The sequence below is a fragment of the Candoia aspera genome, chromosome 1 (genome assembly GCF_035149785.1).
Source record: "Candoia aspera isolate rCanAsp1 chromosome 1, rCanAsp1.hap2, whole genome shotgun sequence".
In the NCBI taxonomy this organism is placed as follows: Eukaryota; Metazoa; Chordata; class Lepidosauria; order Squamata; family Boidae; genus Candoia; species Candoia aspera.
The window spans coordinates 75,076,670-75,094,391 of record NC_086153.1 but is presented as its reverse complement, the minus strand read 5'-3'; the positions used below and the strand labels follow the sequence as shown (position 1 = coordinate 75,094,391).

At 39.8% G+C, this 17,722-nt stretch overlaps 1 protein-coding gene across 1 annotated transcript in view; it reads right to left on the bottom strand.

Annotated features, from left to right (window-relative positions):
• The window catches only part of CAPN9 (calpain 9), a 34,309-nt gene that overhangs the window by 8,376 nt on the left and 8,211 nt on the right, over positions 1 to 17,722 (bottom strand). The window contains exons 4-16 of the mRNA XM_063307194.1: positions 17,025 to 17,158; positions 15,685 to 15,853; positions 13,244 to 13,327; positions 12,027 to 12,112; positions 10,940 to 11,017; positions 8,919 to 9,079; positions 7,349 to 7,506; positions 6,356 to 6,564; positions 5,734 to 5,770; positions 5,412 to 5,492; positions 2,756 to 2,813; positions 1,611 to 1,675; positions 261 to 329 (exon numbers count right to left, since the gene is read on the bottom strand). Coding sequence (XP_063163264.1) covers positions 261 to 329; positions 1,611 to 1,675; positions 2,756 to 2,813; positions 5,412 to 5,492; positions 5,734 to 5,770; positions 6,356 to 6,564; positions 7,349 to 7,506; positions 8,919 to 9,079; positions 10,940 to 11,017; positions 12,027 to 12,112; positions 13,244 to 13,327; positions 15,685 to 15,853; positions 17,025 to 17,158 — 1,389 coding nt within the window. The remainder of the gene's footprint in view (positions 1 to 260; positions 330 to 1,610; positions 1,676 to 2,755; positions 2,814 to 5,411; positions 5,493 to 5,733; positions 5,771 to 6,355; positions 6,565 to 7,348; positions 7,507 to 8,918; positions 9,080 to 10,939; positions 11,018 to 12,026; positions 12,113 to 13,243; positions 13,328 to 15,684; positions 15,854 to 17,024; positions 17,159 to 17,722) is intronic.

Here is a 17,722-nt window from a genome sequence, read left to right as displayed (position 1 = left end):
GCCTCATCCAGAGGAACATTTTTGGCATTCATTATTAAAAATAGATTTTTTTATTTAGTCAAAAATACTATTTAATGTTTCTACAACAGTGATATGAATAACAGAAAAGAAACATTATTTCATATAATGATTATTTTTTATTTTAGAACATTCTTGTTAAATTATAGATGTAATGGTCCTTAATAATTTCTGCCCTAAAATACCTTCCAAAATGCCCAGTAAAACAGCAGATAAAATAAAGTGACTGGGTATCAACTTACAATCCACTTCTTCAGTTTGTCCCAGAAAATTTTGAATTCGTTGAATTCCAGTTTTCCATTCCCACTGGACTGATGCAGTTACCATTAAGGAAAACCGTAATGGCAGATTAAATATCATATATAATCTCAGTGTCCTAGTCTATGAATAATTTATACAAATTAAACCTGTTTAATTAATAGGCTGTTCCCATAGATTAGCCTTAAACTGTTCTTTTGTAGCAAAGACTCTATTGATAGAATCATCTTTCTAGGCCCCCTTTGCCAAAGCCAGTGCTCTACTATAGAGAAACTTTGGATTAAAATCGAAGCACTGCTCCCACCTCCTGGTTCAAGAAATGCCCTACCCAACTGAGTGCAATAGACTATGACTAGACTAGGCCAAGTTGGGCAGAAGAGAGTGCTGAGACCCTCATGCCATGGCTCAGGAGCTCAGAGATCCTAAAAGTTTGGGAGCTTGTTTAACTGACCCAAAACATCCACCCAGCATCTTCTCTTCCTCCCCCCACCCTCATAATGTCTGCTATTATGAGTATACCACCCAGTCTATTATTTGTCTCAAGGCCCTCAGAATCTGTTGAAACAAAGCAAATCTCATCTATCTCCATCTCCATCTCCATGTATATCTATCTAGCAAGAAGTATAGTGAATGGTGCTGATGTAGATGTTTAATCAGATTTCCTTTGCTTTCCCTTATCTTCTGCCTTTAATTTCTTTTGCTCACTACTTCTTCCCCTTTTTCTATACTATATACTGTATATGGTTGACTATGAAAGAAAACAAAATAGAATGATGAATATGTATCTGTGTATAGTATGAATTTTACTGTAAATTAGTATGTCCTGACCGTGATAGTTTGTACTACTTAGTAACAGTAACAATAACAACAAGGCTAGATCTATGTTCAGAAAACGAGCTTATATCTAGTTATGTCCATTCAACAAATAGCACTGGTGGAATTGATTCCTCCTCTTCTGTGGCCCCATCATCTTCCAAATTCAGGAAACTTCCAAAGAAGATTGGGAGGGGCAATGGAAGATTGCCTTTGGGAAAAGTGAAAGGGCAAAGAGACATTATGCAGTTGAATAAAATGCCTCCTGCAAGACTTTGGATGAAAACTATTGCTTCCACCTTCCTTGAAACATAATTTCACAGATGATCTGTAGATTGTGACTGGTTGTGATTCATGTCAATATTTTTAATAATGAAAACTGAAAGTGCTAAAATACCCTTTTGTCTCCCTTCAATACTTGACACATCTTTTATGTCTGAGATGGCAAAGTCTCATAGAAGTGACTAGCATTTTCATCACATTCACTCAAAGAAGTCTTCACGCTCTATTTAAAAGGATACATCCATTAAGGAAATGATATTTCTACATGACAGAAGGCTTATTTTCTTGAATTTGATGTTGCCTGCTGGAAGAAAAATCAGCAGCATAGCATATAAAAACAGACTCTTTATCGCCATCAATTTCATCTCAAAACTAAAACCTAAACAAACATTTAGGGGCTTCATATACTGAAGTTCAGCAGCACATATATTAATCTGTGAATGTGTTAGTTTTCCTCCACAAGGTAATGTGTGGGAAAACAACACAGAAAATGATCAAGTATTCATCATCATGTCAACTCTACTGAACTATTCTTTTGGACATTAATCTCTGTACAACTCCCCACTAGAATTAAGCTCTACTAAATATCTGAACCAGGATGCATATTTCTGATTTTATTGGAACACTTTTGTTCTTGTCGTCCCCATCCTGCCACTATGTTGCTATGTTGATAATACAAATCCCTAATAGCAATTACACATCTGTTTAGGATTTCTGCTTAATGTAGTGTTGCTGGGGTAAAAATGGATAAATTGTCATTAGGCCACTGCGGATACTCTGGTTCTGCTGTCATAGCCTTTGGTCTCAAAGCCTTTTTTTCACTATGGTCAAGTTTGCCGTAAAAATTATGGATTAATGCTAATTGCCCTCATCATGAACTCAGAGGGAATCCCCCAGATTCCCTAAGCAATTTTGTTATTGTATTTTTAAAAGAGTTATTTTAAAAAGGGAGAAAGAAAGGTAAAATACAAGCACCAGAATGGGAAAGCCTTATATGGCTGTAGAGAGAGAGATTGGCAGTCTGTAAGTAGCCAAGAGGATTGGGGCCAGACTGATAAAATGTTCCATTTGCTAGATAATATGTCTATTGAAATATTTAGCAAGAAGAAAAATGTTCCATTTGCTAGATGTCTATTGCAAATATTTAGCAAGAAGAACCATACATGACTTTTTCCTTGGATATCACATCAGTCTTTATCCTGGCATGAAAGACTGAACTGACAGATCTCAACCAGCCTTACTTCTAAGAAACAGTGCATGGGATTGGACTGTAAATCCAAGTATTTGCTTAATCTGTCTGCAGATTTGCCCATTTCATAATCATATGGGACATGAGCCCATTTGCCAGTTGGGGTAAAGGTGCCATGGTCGCGTGGACACTTACTTTTTTTCAACACAGCATTCAGAATATATTCAAGTTCCTCTGCATTGATCTCCATGTCCTGCAGTTGAATAAAGGAAAACAGCTTTTGTGGGTTTAAAATGCAATTTACTTAAAAATAGTTCCTTTGTTTGGAAGAGTTCACCATTTGAAAGATAAAATACCCCCTAAAGCAACAAGAACAACACCAAGAGAGAACTAAATCACTGCAGGGAATCAACTTCATTATCTTTGGTTAACTCTGTGATGCTTCTTTGCACTAGCCAATAACTTAAATTACTTTTAGACAGTTTCTTAGACTAAAAAAATGGAGACTAGGCAAGCCTCCTGAGAAAGACAGATCCATAGAACTAGACCAGTCAGCCCCAAATCTTAGTTCTGTACCCCAGTGAATCTCATCTCTCAAACAGTGTGAATCTATAAACAGTGATGGGCAATCTGCACCCTTATTGTTGCAACCCTTGGCCTAATTTTAAAATCCACTTGCAAGCAAACAATTCACACCACAGTGGAAAGCTATCTGTTTAGTCTGCTGGGGAAGCGCTGGTGGAGGGAGGAGAGGAGAGGAGAGAAGATGCAGAAAGAGGTAATGGGTGGATTTATCCTGTTTCAGTTAGATGTGGCCCCCTAACTATTACTCCTCAAGGAATGCAATACTTGATGGATGAAATATTGTTCACCACTGACTTACAGTAAAGCCCCTTATGATCTTATCAGGCAGGCAAGCTAATTGGGACTCATACTAATGTCCACTATCAGCATACATTTTGATCTAACTATGTCTGTGCAGTATTCTGTTGTAATCCTTTCCCTAATCCTAGCCAGGTTTTAAAGTGTCCAAAATCTGGAACTAACCAGTGAGAGTTGGCCAGGAGCCAGCAGTAAGAAAAAAATATATAAGGCAGGAAGGGCTTGATTACTTTTGGCATTAATAACATTTGTCCTGGTACCTTTCTGGATTTGGTACCTTTCTTCAATCATTGTCAAGCGGGGATATTTGTAGCAAGCTGAGATTTTGTCAAAATGATGAAACGTGTATTGTGATGTCAGGATGCAAACTCCACCCCTTACCTATTAGCTTGTGATACAACAATGCAAGTACACAAGAGGTAGGGTTTGTGTTGTGATGCACATTCCAATATTTGCAGACACCCTTGTGTCTAGAATTTTTGAACTATTTTTGAATAATTTTTGCATTTTTATTGGCAGGGTGGGTGAGAGGTGTAATGGGATGTTCTGCCTCTGGAGGCAACGTATTCCAGCTGCCTGGAATATCATGCATGATATTCAAAGGATTTTTGTCATTCTGCCTCCTGCAGCTAATCTCTTGATCTATCCCTGATGATAATGTAACTCCTGAGCCAAAATGCCTGGAATTGTAGCCCTGAATAATAAAACACAAACTTAGAGGTTTTCTTGAGTGCCATTCTCTCTCCATGGAAGTGCCTGGCATCAATGATTGGCAAGGCATCTGTTGTAGGCTAATCTCATTAAAAGGCTCACAAAGATCAAGGATTGCTTGATGGAACAGGCCATTCGGAAGCTAGCTGCGCAGCTGTAGAACCAGACCTTAGGGCCAGGTTGATCTGTTTTATTGGCTAGGAACAATTGTACTTAATTATATCAATAGCAATACCATGCATCTAGAGTTTGAATAATATATTGCAAACAAACTTCTGCTACATTAATTGGATAGCAACACTTCGAGTTTTTAGTCTGAACCTACAAAACCAAAGCATACGTGATTAGGTATTCAGAATCTCACACGCAGCACTGGCCTGCATGCATCCCACTATTGCTGCACGTGTCTCCATCTAATGAGCAAATGGTTGCCACTGTCACTATCTTCCTAATGGGATGGAACTGTCTGGATTCAGAGATAGCATTCCCCATTGGTGCTTTTGCTCAAGTAGACTGGATCCCCGTCTGCTCTGGATTAGGACATTTAAGGTGTCCAGCCTCCCTAGCAGCCATGGAACAAATCACTGTGGAAGAACAGACCACAATAGATGGATAGGCAACAGTCTCACGGGTCAACTGGAGCCCAGAGCATTGCTGACTCTGAGGTTTCCTCCTCCATGTACCCAAGAATGTCTGCAAAAAAGGTGATCTGCTGCAATGGAAGGTGAAACACTACTTTCACGCTAAAACATCTTAAATCAGCTTCAGTTTGCCTCAACAGTAGGTTACTGATGAGATAGAGGCCAAGTTGCAAAGACATGTTCTCAAGGGATGGTTAGTGGGGTATATTTGTGCTCTGGTGAGCAGGGCATGTGGATAAGCTTAGAGAGGTATTTTGATTTTGTTTTCCTTAGCCCAGGATTGAGAGCCAGTTTAGCGTAGTGGTTAAGGCACTGGCTACAAACTGGGAGACCGGGAGTTCTAGTCCCATGTTAGGCATGAAAGCCAGCTGGGTGACCTTGGGCCAGTCACTCTCTCTCAGCCCTAGGGAGGAGGCAAGGGCAAACCATTTCTGAAAAACCTTGCCAAGAAAACTGCAGGGACTTGCAAAATCAGATAAAACCGAGAATGGATTAAAAAAAGAGACCAGGATTAATCTGAAAAGCATAAATCTGGGTCTTTTTACATGAAAAACAAATTCTGCCAGTAAATCATTCAAAATTCTAATAGGATCTGTTATTTTTATTAGTTGACTTGCCGGTCCTGAAATCTGCTTAAACAAGTCCCGGAACTGCTTTTCTTCTTCTGTTTCTTCTTGGGGTTGTGTTGGTTCAGGAATCTGAAATTACCCAAAGATTATTAATGGAGAAACAAACAAACAAAAATCCTCACTATTTCTATTTACCACCTTTCAAATTAGATCCACTTTAGAAAAAGCATGCATTAATATATTGTTTGATAGAATCTGTCATTCTTTAATTTAATTGGTATTCTATAATATTTGTACAACTGAAGAGGCAGTAGAACAATTATTTAATGATGTGATTGATTTGGTCCTTTATTACATTTTGGTGACATACCTCTGGCAAATCAATGTTGACATTTCCATCCATCTCCCTATAAAACATGAATCCAGTTTTTAAAAATCTGACCTTCCACTGGAATGTCATAAGAGAAATCAGATCATCAAGGTTACTTACAATAGAAAAGCAGTTTTAAGTTTCTAGGGTGCCATTTAACATCAGGAAGCCATTATGGGCTACATTAAAAGAAATGTTAACAGCAGATGCCAGGTAGTTATCTGATATCAACAAGGTTGTTCTCCAATGATCTCACAAATTGTGTATTTTTACCTCAGAAAATGCACCTATGGGCTCATCCTCCATTATCTCATATCCTGCTTTCTGGAACAGTGGAACAAGGTCTTAACAGCTGGTAGAATTTAGTAGCCACTTGGACAAGCCAACTTCTCTTAGAAGCTGGAGTGGCCAAATTATTCCCAGAGCCTTCAGCTGTAAACCTCCATAGCAGTGTTTCTCAACCTTGGCAACTTTAAGATATGTGGACTTCAACTCCCAGAATTCTGGGAGTTGAAGTCCACATATCTTAAAGTTGCCAAGGTTGAGAAACACTGCTCTATAGCTTTTCAGTGGGGATCGGTTGCTAATGGACTTTTGTACTCTGGTTAGGTGAGATACTTACTCTGTAACTGCTTTCTTTTCAGAAAAAACCCTTAGACAGAAATCAGCCTCCTGATGTGGCTCATATGTGGTTGGAACAATAATGTAGTCCCCAGGTGGTAGCGCAAATCTGTCAGAAACTTCCCTTAAGTTGATATAGGTTTTGCTCTTGGCTTTGGATGCATGATAGCGAAAAAACTCCTTTGTCAAGTGTTCATCTTTATTGGGACTCTGAAATTAAATGTTCAGATCGTTAGGTTGACTGACATGTCAGGTGTTCTTTTCTTCTTCTGTTGGTTGGAGAATATATTCATGCACTTTGGAGTTCAGCTTCCAAATTCCAGTACTGATTTATTGTCCCACCATTCTGTCCACACTTTATATATCATGCTATACTCTGACTACACGTGCAGCATTACAGCTACTAAATACAGGGGGCTGCTGTATATGGAAATCCAATATCTGTACTGCCTAATTGTTTCCTGGAATTTTTTGTTTGCTGATATTTATTATTTTTATATTTTTAAGAAATAAGACAACCAAAAGGGGCTTTAGACCAGCATCCCATTGAATCTTAACTCAAAGACATATGCATTTTACTCTCAGATCATGTATTAATTTGAATGTAATGCCATTTTAACCTCAACTGGTAGAACCAAGCATTTTTTATTTTACTGGTCACAACTAAGTGAGATAAAGCAGTTAGCCAGAGGGGCCCCCTGTCTTAAGTATGAACGCAGTTCAATAATGTTGAGACAAAGCCAGCATTTACAAGTATAAAATGCAAAGAATTAAACCACAGATAAAGTGGCTTGATTCCAAGCTATACCTAAAGGGGAAGGAAAGACTTTGGGGCCATCATCACATCAGGGGTCTGCCTGGGAGGGCTCAAACAGTGCTAAACATTGTAGACCAGCTTTCTCCAGCCAGCATATCTCAGGAAAATTCTAGTACTTGGAATTCCTGCATATCTGGAAGGGACCAAGATGGAGAAGGGAGTTCTCCATAGAAATACCTCATAGATAGCATATCCTATTGTTAGCATTTCAGCTCCAAGTTTCTTGAGTTTACGGCGATCTTTCTGCATTAGGGCTGCTATAAATGTGCACTCGTCCTGACCCTCATCTTTTTCTGTTAACTGGAGCTTGAACTGGGGATTGGTCCAAAACGTTTCTGAAATCAGACCACAAAAAGGAGATTGTTGGTTGTTTATTTTGCAACAATAGGATACTGGCCTAACACCAGTGCAGGCTACTCACCACATCCTAAGTGCAGGGATAGATGATGTCATCCTCCTCCCACTCCCAGCCCATTTTTTATTCATTCCCATCCAGTTTTGTTATTTCTGCCATCTTTATTCTTTTTTGTTTTTTGTTGCTTTCTTGTTTTTTAAGTGTTTTGACTTGCAGATTGAAGTTGAATGCTTATGGAAAAAGAAATCTGTTGTGATGCCAGTCATGACTGGAGGCCTTACAGCAATACCTAAAGGACTCCCACAATATCTGGAAATTTTGAATTTTTTGGACCTGAACACCCTAATTTTACAAAAACATACCTTGCTTGGAACTGCCCATATCCTCAGATGCTACCTTAATAATACCTAGTTCCTTGGTTAGGACTTGAATTATTAAGTTTCCACCAGTATTTGACTGTGAATATAATTGTACATTACTACTACTACTGCTACTACTACTAATAATAATAATAACAAATGCACCCTGTGCCCACCTTGTTCAGCTTCAATTCAAAGTTGCTATTTTATGACAAGGGGAGGTCTTAAGCCCTTCTGAGTGGATGGTCTTCAGCACTTCATTTCATTCTAGTAGCAGCCCCACCTCTGATTGGCTGCAGTGCCAAGCATGGCTCCTCCCCTCCAGCATCCCTGGGCTGCTAGGGGCCAGGGTTTTTGGCTTGTTGGCAGTTGTATTTCCCCCCCCCCCCTAATCTTGCAGTTGATCCAATAATGGTTTATTAAGTGAATGAACTATGCTCAACCCTAGAAGCTCATGCTTCATTCAACCCTTACATCTTCCAATAGGCACATTTTTAGTTTCTGCGCAGGCTGGGCGAATACATTCCTTGATTATGAAAATAAATTTGGGGAATGCATGGGGGGGGGAGGGTAAAAAGCAGAGAGAATCCATTGCACCCAAGTGTCCATTCTGCTGGAGGCCAGACAGTATACATTTTAAAACTGCTATGACCAAGGAAATGTTTGCTGGCATAGCTATAAATTTTCTTTAAATTTGCACCAAGGGAAATCTAGAAATGATTACATAAGCAGTTTCAGTTAGAACTAGGTTGCAGGATACCCCAATAACTGGACTTAAGTCCAAGGTTGGCTCTGCATGGCTTAAGTTGCTTTTTATATTGCTCTGGTTTCGGTGGGTTTTTTTTTCTTTTGAAACATTCATATTTCCCTATTCTTCAAAGAATTCTAGATGGCTCACAACAAAAAGGCTGTTACATCCACCATTTCCAAACAAATGGCTTGGAGCAATTGTGGGATATTAACAAGGGCTTGTAGAGGCTGCTACAGCCTTTGTCTGTACACTGTGCAAGTGGGATAAAGTAAACGTGCAGACCTATGAAATTCCGGCACCCTCCAGCAGTGGAACCTCTGACCCAGCTGCCTTGGTGAACTGACACCTCCCATTTATGAATAGCATTATCTTCAAGGGCATCAGGTGTGAGGTTACAGATTTCAACTTTGTCAAAATGAGACAGGAGATCTTCAAAGTTCATCCTATGCATGACAAGAAGAGAAATCATTCTGTGGATTATTTGAACTCCAGCCAAGATTCATATTCAAGCTAATTTTGTATTCCCTGATTTAGCTGCAGCTCTTTACAGCGGTTTGAAGTATTTCAGGGCAAAATGATGAGAACTGATTTGGCCCCTGCAATTATGGATGCATATCTGGGCTGCAAGCAGAGAGCTGGTTTGGTCTAGTAATTAAGGCTCCAGGCTAGAAACCAGGAGACTGTGAGTTCCAGTCCTAAGCATGAAAACCAGCTGGGTGACTTTGGGCCAGTCACTCTCTCTAAGCCTACAATGTCAGGCTCCAGTGACAAGCTGGTCAGTCAATTCCTGTCGCAATCAATGGATCAACATTTGGTGGATTCGAAAAAGCAGACCCTGCACCTGGGGGAAAAACGCTAGGAAGAAAAAAAAATCTGGCCTGTAACCACTAGATGGCAGCAAAGACTTATGGATGTCTCTATCTCTGATCTGAGCTGGGCTCTGGCTGTGAAGGTCCAGTTAAAATGACTGAGGCCTGGGCTGGATGGAGTATCTAGGAGAATTTGAGCCTGCAAATTTCAAGGAAGTGGACAGGGCTTATGAGTAGGACCACATGTTTATTAGATCCCTCCCCCCACTGATGAAGCAAGGCCTCCCAGGAAGTGACATGTAGTAGTGAATTCATTCTTGAGAGAGAGGGTGGTTTTGCCAGCTCTTAAAGAGGTGGTAATCCATTCCCTCACTCAAACAAGATTGCTGGACCCAATGGTGTTGGATAATTTCTGGCCAGTCTCCAACCTTCTCTTTTGGAAGGGTGAAAGATGGTTCAGCTGCAGCTTCAAAGGGCCCTGAAGGAATCGGATTATGTGGACCTGTTTCAGCTGAGATTCAGGCCTGGGTATAGCAATGAGACAGCATTGGTCACACTTGTGGGTGACCTCTAGCAGGCCAGGAACGGAGGTGGTGTATCCATTCTGGCATTTCTTGATCTCTCAACAGCTTTGGATACCATTGAACATTATATTATTCTGACTAGCTCAGGGGTTGGGAATGAGGAACAAGATGTGGTGCGTCTCCTCTTTCCTCTGGGGCTGGTTCAAGTCTGTCAGCCTTGCAAGGTAGTCCAGGAAGCATGCCCAGATGACCTAATTTAGATTAGTCTGCTGTACAATGTAAGTTGTATATCTGGTCTTTGGCATAGCAGGTTCTATTTTATTATGTTTTATTATTTTTGTCATTTTTCTTGTACTGGATGTTTTTAACCCTTGGTAGCCACCCTTGGTAAGTTGTTGGCTATCTATCTATCTATCTATCTATCTATCTATCTATCTATCTATCTATCTATCTATCTATCTATCATGAATAAAATATTACTTTGTTGCCATCTACTGGTCATCCAGATTTTTTCAGCCCAGATATTGCAATACTATCTAAATGTAATAAGGATAACATCCCTCAGTGAAACAAAATTGTTTTTCTTCTGTAGGAATAACTGATCTGAAGGAGAAAAAATGATTATTTGCATTCATTACAACTAAATTAGAACCACTAATCCACATTTGTATAGGATTTCCTCAGCATTGATTAAATGATAACCCATATTTTACTCAATTTGCCAATCTTTGGACTCAACATACAGTATGTGTGGTTAAGGTGTGTTAAAAGGGTATAAACAACGTTCACGGGAATATCTCTGCAATAGAGTATCTGTTATTTTGAATTAACTGAATGTTTAAGGTTTCATAATGACAAAAAAAGCACACATTATTTTAAGGACTTTTCAATTAAAACAAGAACTAGTCAATGCAAGGACATTAGTGCTTGCTTTAATATACTTAGGATTATGATTAGCAACTTCATTTACCAGAACTCTCCATCATCTAACGCTGCATGATGCAACTGTTGTTTCTCTGATGCGCTGATGGAATGCCACTCAGAGGAGCTTCAAGAGAAAGAAGCAAGCGTTATTATTATTATTATTATTATTATTATTATTATTATTATTTGCCAACAGCCAGAAATATACACAGACGTTTCAGAAAAATGGATAAAAGGTGGGTTATAATTTATTTTGTTCCCTTTTTTTGCCTGGAGTGAAGAATGAGAGGACTTTTGTTGCTCTAGGATCTGCAGTAGCTTGGAGTGGAGCACAACTGAATGATTCCTTTTGTGTCCTATTGGTCTGCTGAAAGGCGCACATTGATTTTCCCATATAGTTCCCTGCTTGTTCTGTGCAATTTTCCAGGCAACTTCGAAATTGCTTGGAATATGTGAAAATGGAGTCATATGGAACTTCTTTTACTTGCAGTTGAAAATGTGCTCGTAAATGTAGTCTTTTCCCCCATTGCTATTGATTGATTGATTGATTTAATGATTTGCCAGAATTCAATACAGTAGGACTCTGAGTGACATACTTTCCTTTCTTGCTATAAGAAGATTTAAATAATAAAACAAGTAACAAAACAGCAGAACTATAATAGAAAAATCAAGAGCAGAAGACTACAAGGAACAATTGTCATGACCACTGATGGTGAGCAGGAGGGGGGCCCTATCCAGGAGGGAAAATGCATGCGTAGTAGAGAGAATTTGAGCTGTCATTCAAAGAGACACAGAACAGATCTGCCTTGACTTTTGGGGTTTATCTGTATGGGTTTTCTCACGCTTCTTCAGTTTGGTAGGATTTTCTGTCTACTGTAGCAGTAATAAAACACTAGAGACTTATTCCTCATCTCGGCATGGTTCTTGCTTGTCAGGACAACAATAGCATCCATGTACGATCCAGAGCAGGGGCTTCCAAACTAGCTACCTCTAGAAATGTTGGGACTGGAAATATATTTCATGCCTTACTTCTCTATTTAACCTTTTTTTAAGCATGATGATTACATTGTTAATAATTTGGGATTCCTTTTACCATGGGCATATTGTAAGTTCCTAGACCAGAGAATACTAACTTGTCACTCCAGGCACCATTCCATTCCACTTTGCCCCATGGATTCCTAACTCGAATGAGCTTCACTGTCCGCCCTTGGTAGTTGACCTATGCAGAACCAAAGCAAGCAAGGAAAAAAAAATAGAATGACTTTCCATTTCAGGAAGACTGCACTTTGACTGCTTAATCTAAATAAGATCTACTAAATACAATGCCATAATTATATAGCCTGTACTGAAAGTCAGCTGTAGTTCTTATGGTCACCTCAGCCTCTGAACGGCATATCAAAAAGTTGGGCTATGCACATTTTTAAATATAATTTGATGGGGGATAACAAATTAATGTATCATTAGTATTGTCGCTTTTAATTCAACTGATTGACCATTTGGATGGACATTGTTAAATGAGCAATGGACAAACACAGAAAGTTTATGGTATTAAGCATCTCTTCTCCTATTAATTGATTCCCACTTTAAAATAAATTAAGAAGTGTGTGAGTGAAAAAAGCAACCAACCCAACTCACTGCAGACAGACATGGATTTATAAGCACACACACAGAATAATTCATGAACTGAAGAGGTAACAGGATAAGACAGAGAGACAGGAGGTTGAGCTGGATTGAGGACTTGCCATTGGGAGAACATGAGAATATAAGAGGGTGTTTCTGACTGCTCAGAAGGCCTCAGGTGTGACTGATGCATTAAACCAGGGTTTCTCAACCTCCACAACTTCAAAATGTGTGGACTTCAACTCCCAGAATTCCCCAGCCAGCACGGGGAATGCTAGAAGTTGAAGTCCGCTCTTCTTAAAGTTGCTGAGGTTGAGAAACACTGTATTAAACTACTGTATACGCCATTTGCTTTTACAAACTGCACTATGGCTTAGCCTGGACTAGAAGCTTGTCCCCATGTGTTTTCTAATAAGCATGTTGCCACATCTTACTGGTGCAACAAAGTATCTTCCATTATATCATACCTGATCCTGAGAATGGAATGAGCAAGCGAGCTCTATTTCCAAACATTGATTTTCTTTCCATTGAATTTAGGGCTGCCATAGCTAGGCTGCAAAAATCCAGGCACCACTAGAGAGCAGCAGTGTTTTCTGTACTTCTTTGCTGCCATCTAGTGGTGGTGTGGATTTCTGCAGCTCAGATATGGTGGCCCAAATCTAATTGGGATTAGATTATTTTCTAGCCATCCTCTTTCTGGTGAGGAGTATTATAATAAGAAGGCTCTTACCTCATCAAGACCAGTTACTGAATATGCATGACCTTTTAGGAGACCATATGGGGTTCGAGCTTCTGACTCAGCTGCACTGCTGATCTAAAAAATGGAAACATTTTTTTAAAAAAATAACCCTTTTTGCTTTATTGAAATCATGCTTGTTTTCATAAGTATATGCAGGAAGGTGTAGCACCTCTTAAAAATAAGACACGCCTATGAAATACAAAATGAACAAAAGGTTAGCATTGCCATCTAATGCCATTAAAAGAACACTTACAAATTATTTCCAGTGCCATGTTGTGCCCAAGCTGAAGCCCAGCATTGCATGTGCAGACTTCCACTTATCCCTTTCCTCATCTTCCCTGCATCATTCCCATTCCCAAGTTTGTTTTGCAAGACTCCCAATCCTTGGAGCAGGTTTTAAGGCTACAGAGGAAGCTGCAGAAGAGACTACTAATGGAAGGGACTTACTACAAAATTTCCAAGGCTTGGCTGTGAGAAATGAAAATCCCTGTTCCAGTCGGAATCCATCTACAACCCATTGCTCTCTCTCAACCTCACTTACCACACAGAATCTGTGTAGGTCTCATAGTTTTGGGATATGATTCTGAGCAACTTGTAGGATGAACAAGATATAAACTGTGAGTGCTGCAAATTGATTTATATGTGGATGGGATTGAGAAGGAGAAATCAGAAATGGTTGTAGTTCAATAATAAGGAGGAAGTTGATGAAGGAGTCAAGAAATTGTCTCTCAAAGCCATGGCTGCAGTTCCCAGGGACTGCCAAATGTAGTTATACTGAATCATGTGATAGAAAGGGAGAAATGATTAAATTCTTGACCACAGAGCAGTCATATGATCATATTTATTTGCAAGAAAGACAACTCTGAATGTAAGATTACCTGTCCTCCCAGGAAGATTAGACAGAAAAAACCCTCAGCTGTCTCCTTTAATATATTTTTAGTGAATCCAAGATGACATTTCCACACTGAAAGTACATTATTTGGGGCATAGCTTATGGTTATCTCAGGAAAATAGGGTAAATGTAGTTATTTTTAATTCAGTGTAAGGGCAAAAAGAATGAAAATGATTGCCCCTGCTCACTACTTTGGGGATCATGCTCCCTGGTGTGCAACTCAAAGACCAGATGTGGCTCTTGGCTGAAGGCGTGTGGTATACTGCTGTTATAAATGCTCATACAGTAAGTCCCACTGAAATAACTAGGATTTCCTACATATTAACATGGTAGGGCAGAGCCTTGTGTGGCGCAGAGTGGTAGGCAGCAGCATTGCAACCAAAATTCTCCCCACGACCCAAGTTTGATCCCAGTGGAAGCTGGATTCTCAGGTAGCCGGCTCAGGTCGACTCAGCCTTCCATCCTTCCGAGGTTGGTAAAAGGAGTACCCGGCTTGCTGGGGAAGGTGACAGCTGGGGAAGGCAATGGCAAACACCCCCCTATAGTCTGCCAAGAAAACGTCACAAAAGCGGCATCACCCCAAAGACATGACTTGGTGCTTGCACAGGGGACCTTTCATATCACAACATGGTAGGGCACAGTGTGTATTATTTAATTTATTGACATGGTCACATTTAGATCCAGTTAATATGGAATGAACAAAGCAGCCAGTGGTCTGGCTCACATTTTGTCACAATTCTAAATTGATAGTCATAAAAACATTTTCTGCTTAGAATTATATGGAATCTTGAGAAATGGAGTTTTCAGCCCTCTTCCCAAGCAAAGCCTGTAAGAAATGAATCAAGGGTTCCTGTGGCTGGTTTCTTAAATATCTGAAGCACAAACAATATGGCCTCCAGGTTAAATTAAGTCATGGCTTATCAGTTCAGCTCAGAATCTCAACACTATTGGCAGGAGGGATTAACTGAGTACAAGCCCCAGTTCCAGGTTTTGCTAAGAGAAACCTTAGCAAGAATCCCCAGCAGGCTAGGGAAAAGGAGCTGAAACTTGCATCATCATTATCCCCATGGTTCTTCGTTTAATATTAGGGCAGACTTCCTAAGCTAGTACTTTCCAGAAGATGCCAGTTTAGGAGCTTTATGGGGAGCCCAAGAAGATTGCTGGCTGACAATTTGGAAGAATCATGTAGAGAAAAAAATTGTGTGGAGGCTGCTGGCTTTTTATGAACTGGCCCTCAGTTAACCAAAGACAAGTGAAAGTCCTGTAACAGTATTCCAAAACATATTACTACATATTAGGAGCATTCCCTGATAATATTCTCCAGAAGCAGCCATCTGAAGCCTACTACATGCTTTGGATTGCAACTTGCTATTAGCTATGATGGCTGGAATTGATTAGAATTGTCCAAAGCAACATGAGGACACCATATTCCTTTTCTGTGCCCTATTCCATACCATATTTTCAAAGCTGCTTTGGGGCCTACTAACTTGAGGAAATATCCTGTCAGAAAACTCAGACTCGTATTTATACTTCTACTTACATCAATAGAACAGCCCACCATTGAGCCTCTCTGAAGAGCTCTCTGTAAGAATTCATAGAAATTTTTTGGAGCCTTTTTAACTTCAAATGTTTCTCCAACTCCACCAGTGAAGTCTTCCATGGCTTCAATTGAACTTCCACCTTTTAGAGCTTCATAACTGCCGTTCAGCCTGAGATTGACAACGAAATACACATGCATAGAGACAGTGAGGTCCCATCCCTCTGACTTCAAACATGTTCAGGTGCCGTGAGAATCTCCTGTTGGCATTTTTAAATATATATATACTTAACTCATTGTACAGAGATGCTAGTGTATCATGGCTTGCCCACAACATGCAGGAACACCTATGGGGCTTAAGTGACATAAAAAGTCAAAATATCCTCCACTGAAACTACTAGGAGTAAAGTGTTGTAAAGCAAATTCAGGATTAGTGGAACTCTGACATTTTGTGCAGCTGTTGCAAAGACTTGTTTGGCTTCCCTTGAAATCTCTCAAATGTTTTGAAGATAATGAAAATAATGATAATCCAGATGAAATAAGGAGAAATTAATTGCATATCCCCATTTTATTTAATCAACCAGAATTCCTGTGAACCTCTGGGTACTTTAAGCCTTCTTTGAGCTAAGCTACTCTAGCCTAACCATATTAGCCTAACCATTCTGTTGCTTTAGTGCCTGACCTTTCTTAGTCTTGATGTTTCTATCCTTTTGTGTCAATCTTTTCCATAAACTTTTGATGCTGGGTCTGTATCCCTCCCTTGCACTAATCAGAATCTGGTGCACTGACAATGAGCAGCATTTAACAGCAGAAGTTGCGCTTTCTGAAACACCAACCTTCCTCTGATTAAACAATGTCATTTACTGGGACCCTGGAAGTGTACCTTCTCTGTAGCAGCACCTGCCCTCTGGAATGAAGTTCCCCCCAAAAGATCCAGATGGCCCCCAACCCTACTGGTGTTTTGAAGGGGCTTGAAGGCCTGACTTTTCACCCAGACCTTTGGCAAGGGTGAGTGAAATCCCCTTGGATTCTTTTTTCCATTCCAGTCTGGTTTCTGTCCTCTTTCTATCTTTTGTCCTATTGCTATTTTAGCTTCTGATTGTATCTTTTTTGTAATGTTTTTACTTGTGAGCACTGCCCAGAGTTGTTGGGAGTTGGGCAGCATACAAATGTAATAATGGACGAACAAATGAACGAACAAACAAATAAACCTTGATTAAGTCCATCTACAATTAAAACACATATGGTACAATATTTATAAGATTGGGACTGCAATTTCAGGATTATAAATCATGACAGCTGGGGAAAGAAAGGACAAGATCAAGATCAAATTATCTACATACTTGGCATAGGCTTTTTCCAACAATGCACTCCAGAATTCATTGAGATCAGCTGAGTGCAGAAAAACCAAACGGTCTTTGAAAGTGGGCAAGCGGTCATCAATAACAATATCCAGCCATTCATTGTGCTGCCAAAACTATCTCGGGAAAGACAAATAGAGAATCATTAAATAATGGTAATAAGCCAGGGATAATTGAAGTAGAACCGGGAAGTGCCAATACAGCTTTAGGCATTGGGGATGAAGGTTAGGAGAAGCTTTTACTTTTATGGATGTGGTGGAACAGCACACAGAAAGGGCAGCAACATAAAAGTATCTCTCAGCTGCTGGTCTGAACATGAGAATGATGTGAACTGAATCATGCTCCACTAAAAGAAAAACGAAATCCATGCATTTGATAGATAGAAAAGCTTATGACCTAAAAACATGCTGCAAGATTCTTCGTTGTATCAGCCATGCCCTTGTAATTGTGTGAAACCATGAAAAAAGTGAAGGTGGTGGCTATGGATTGGCTCTAGGGAAATTGTTATAGCCCCACCTCAGCCATGGAATCTCACTGGGTAACTGTGGGCCATTCACTTTCTCTTAGCCCAACCAATCTCACAGGAAAATGGGAGGAGGGAACACCATGTATACCACCTTGAGCTCTTGAAGGAAAGACGGGATATAAATCTAATAAAGGAAGAAAGAAATTTCATTCCA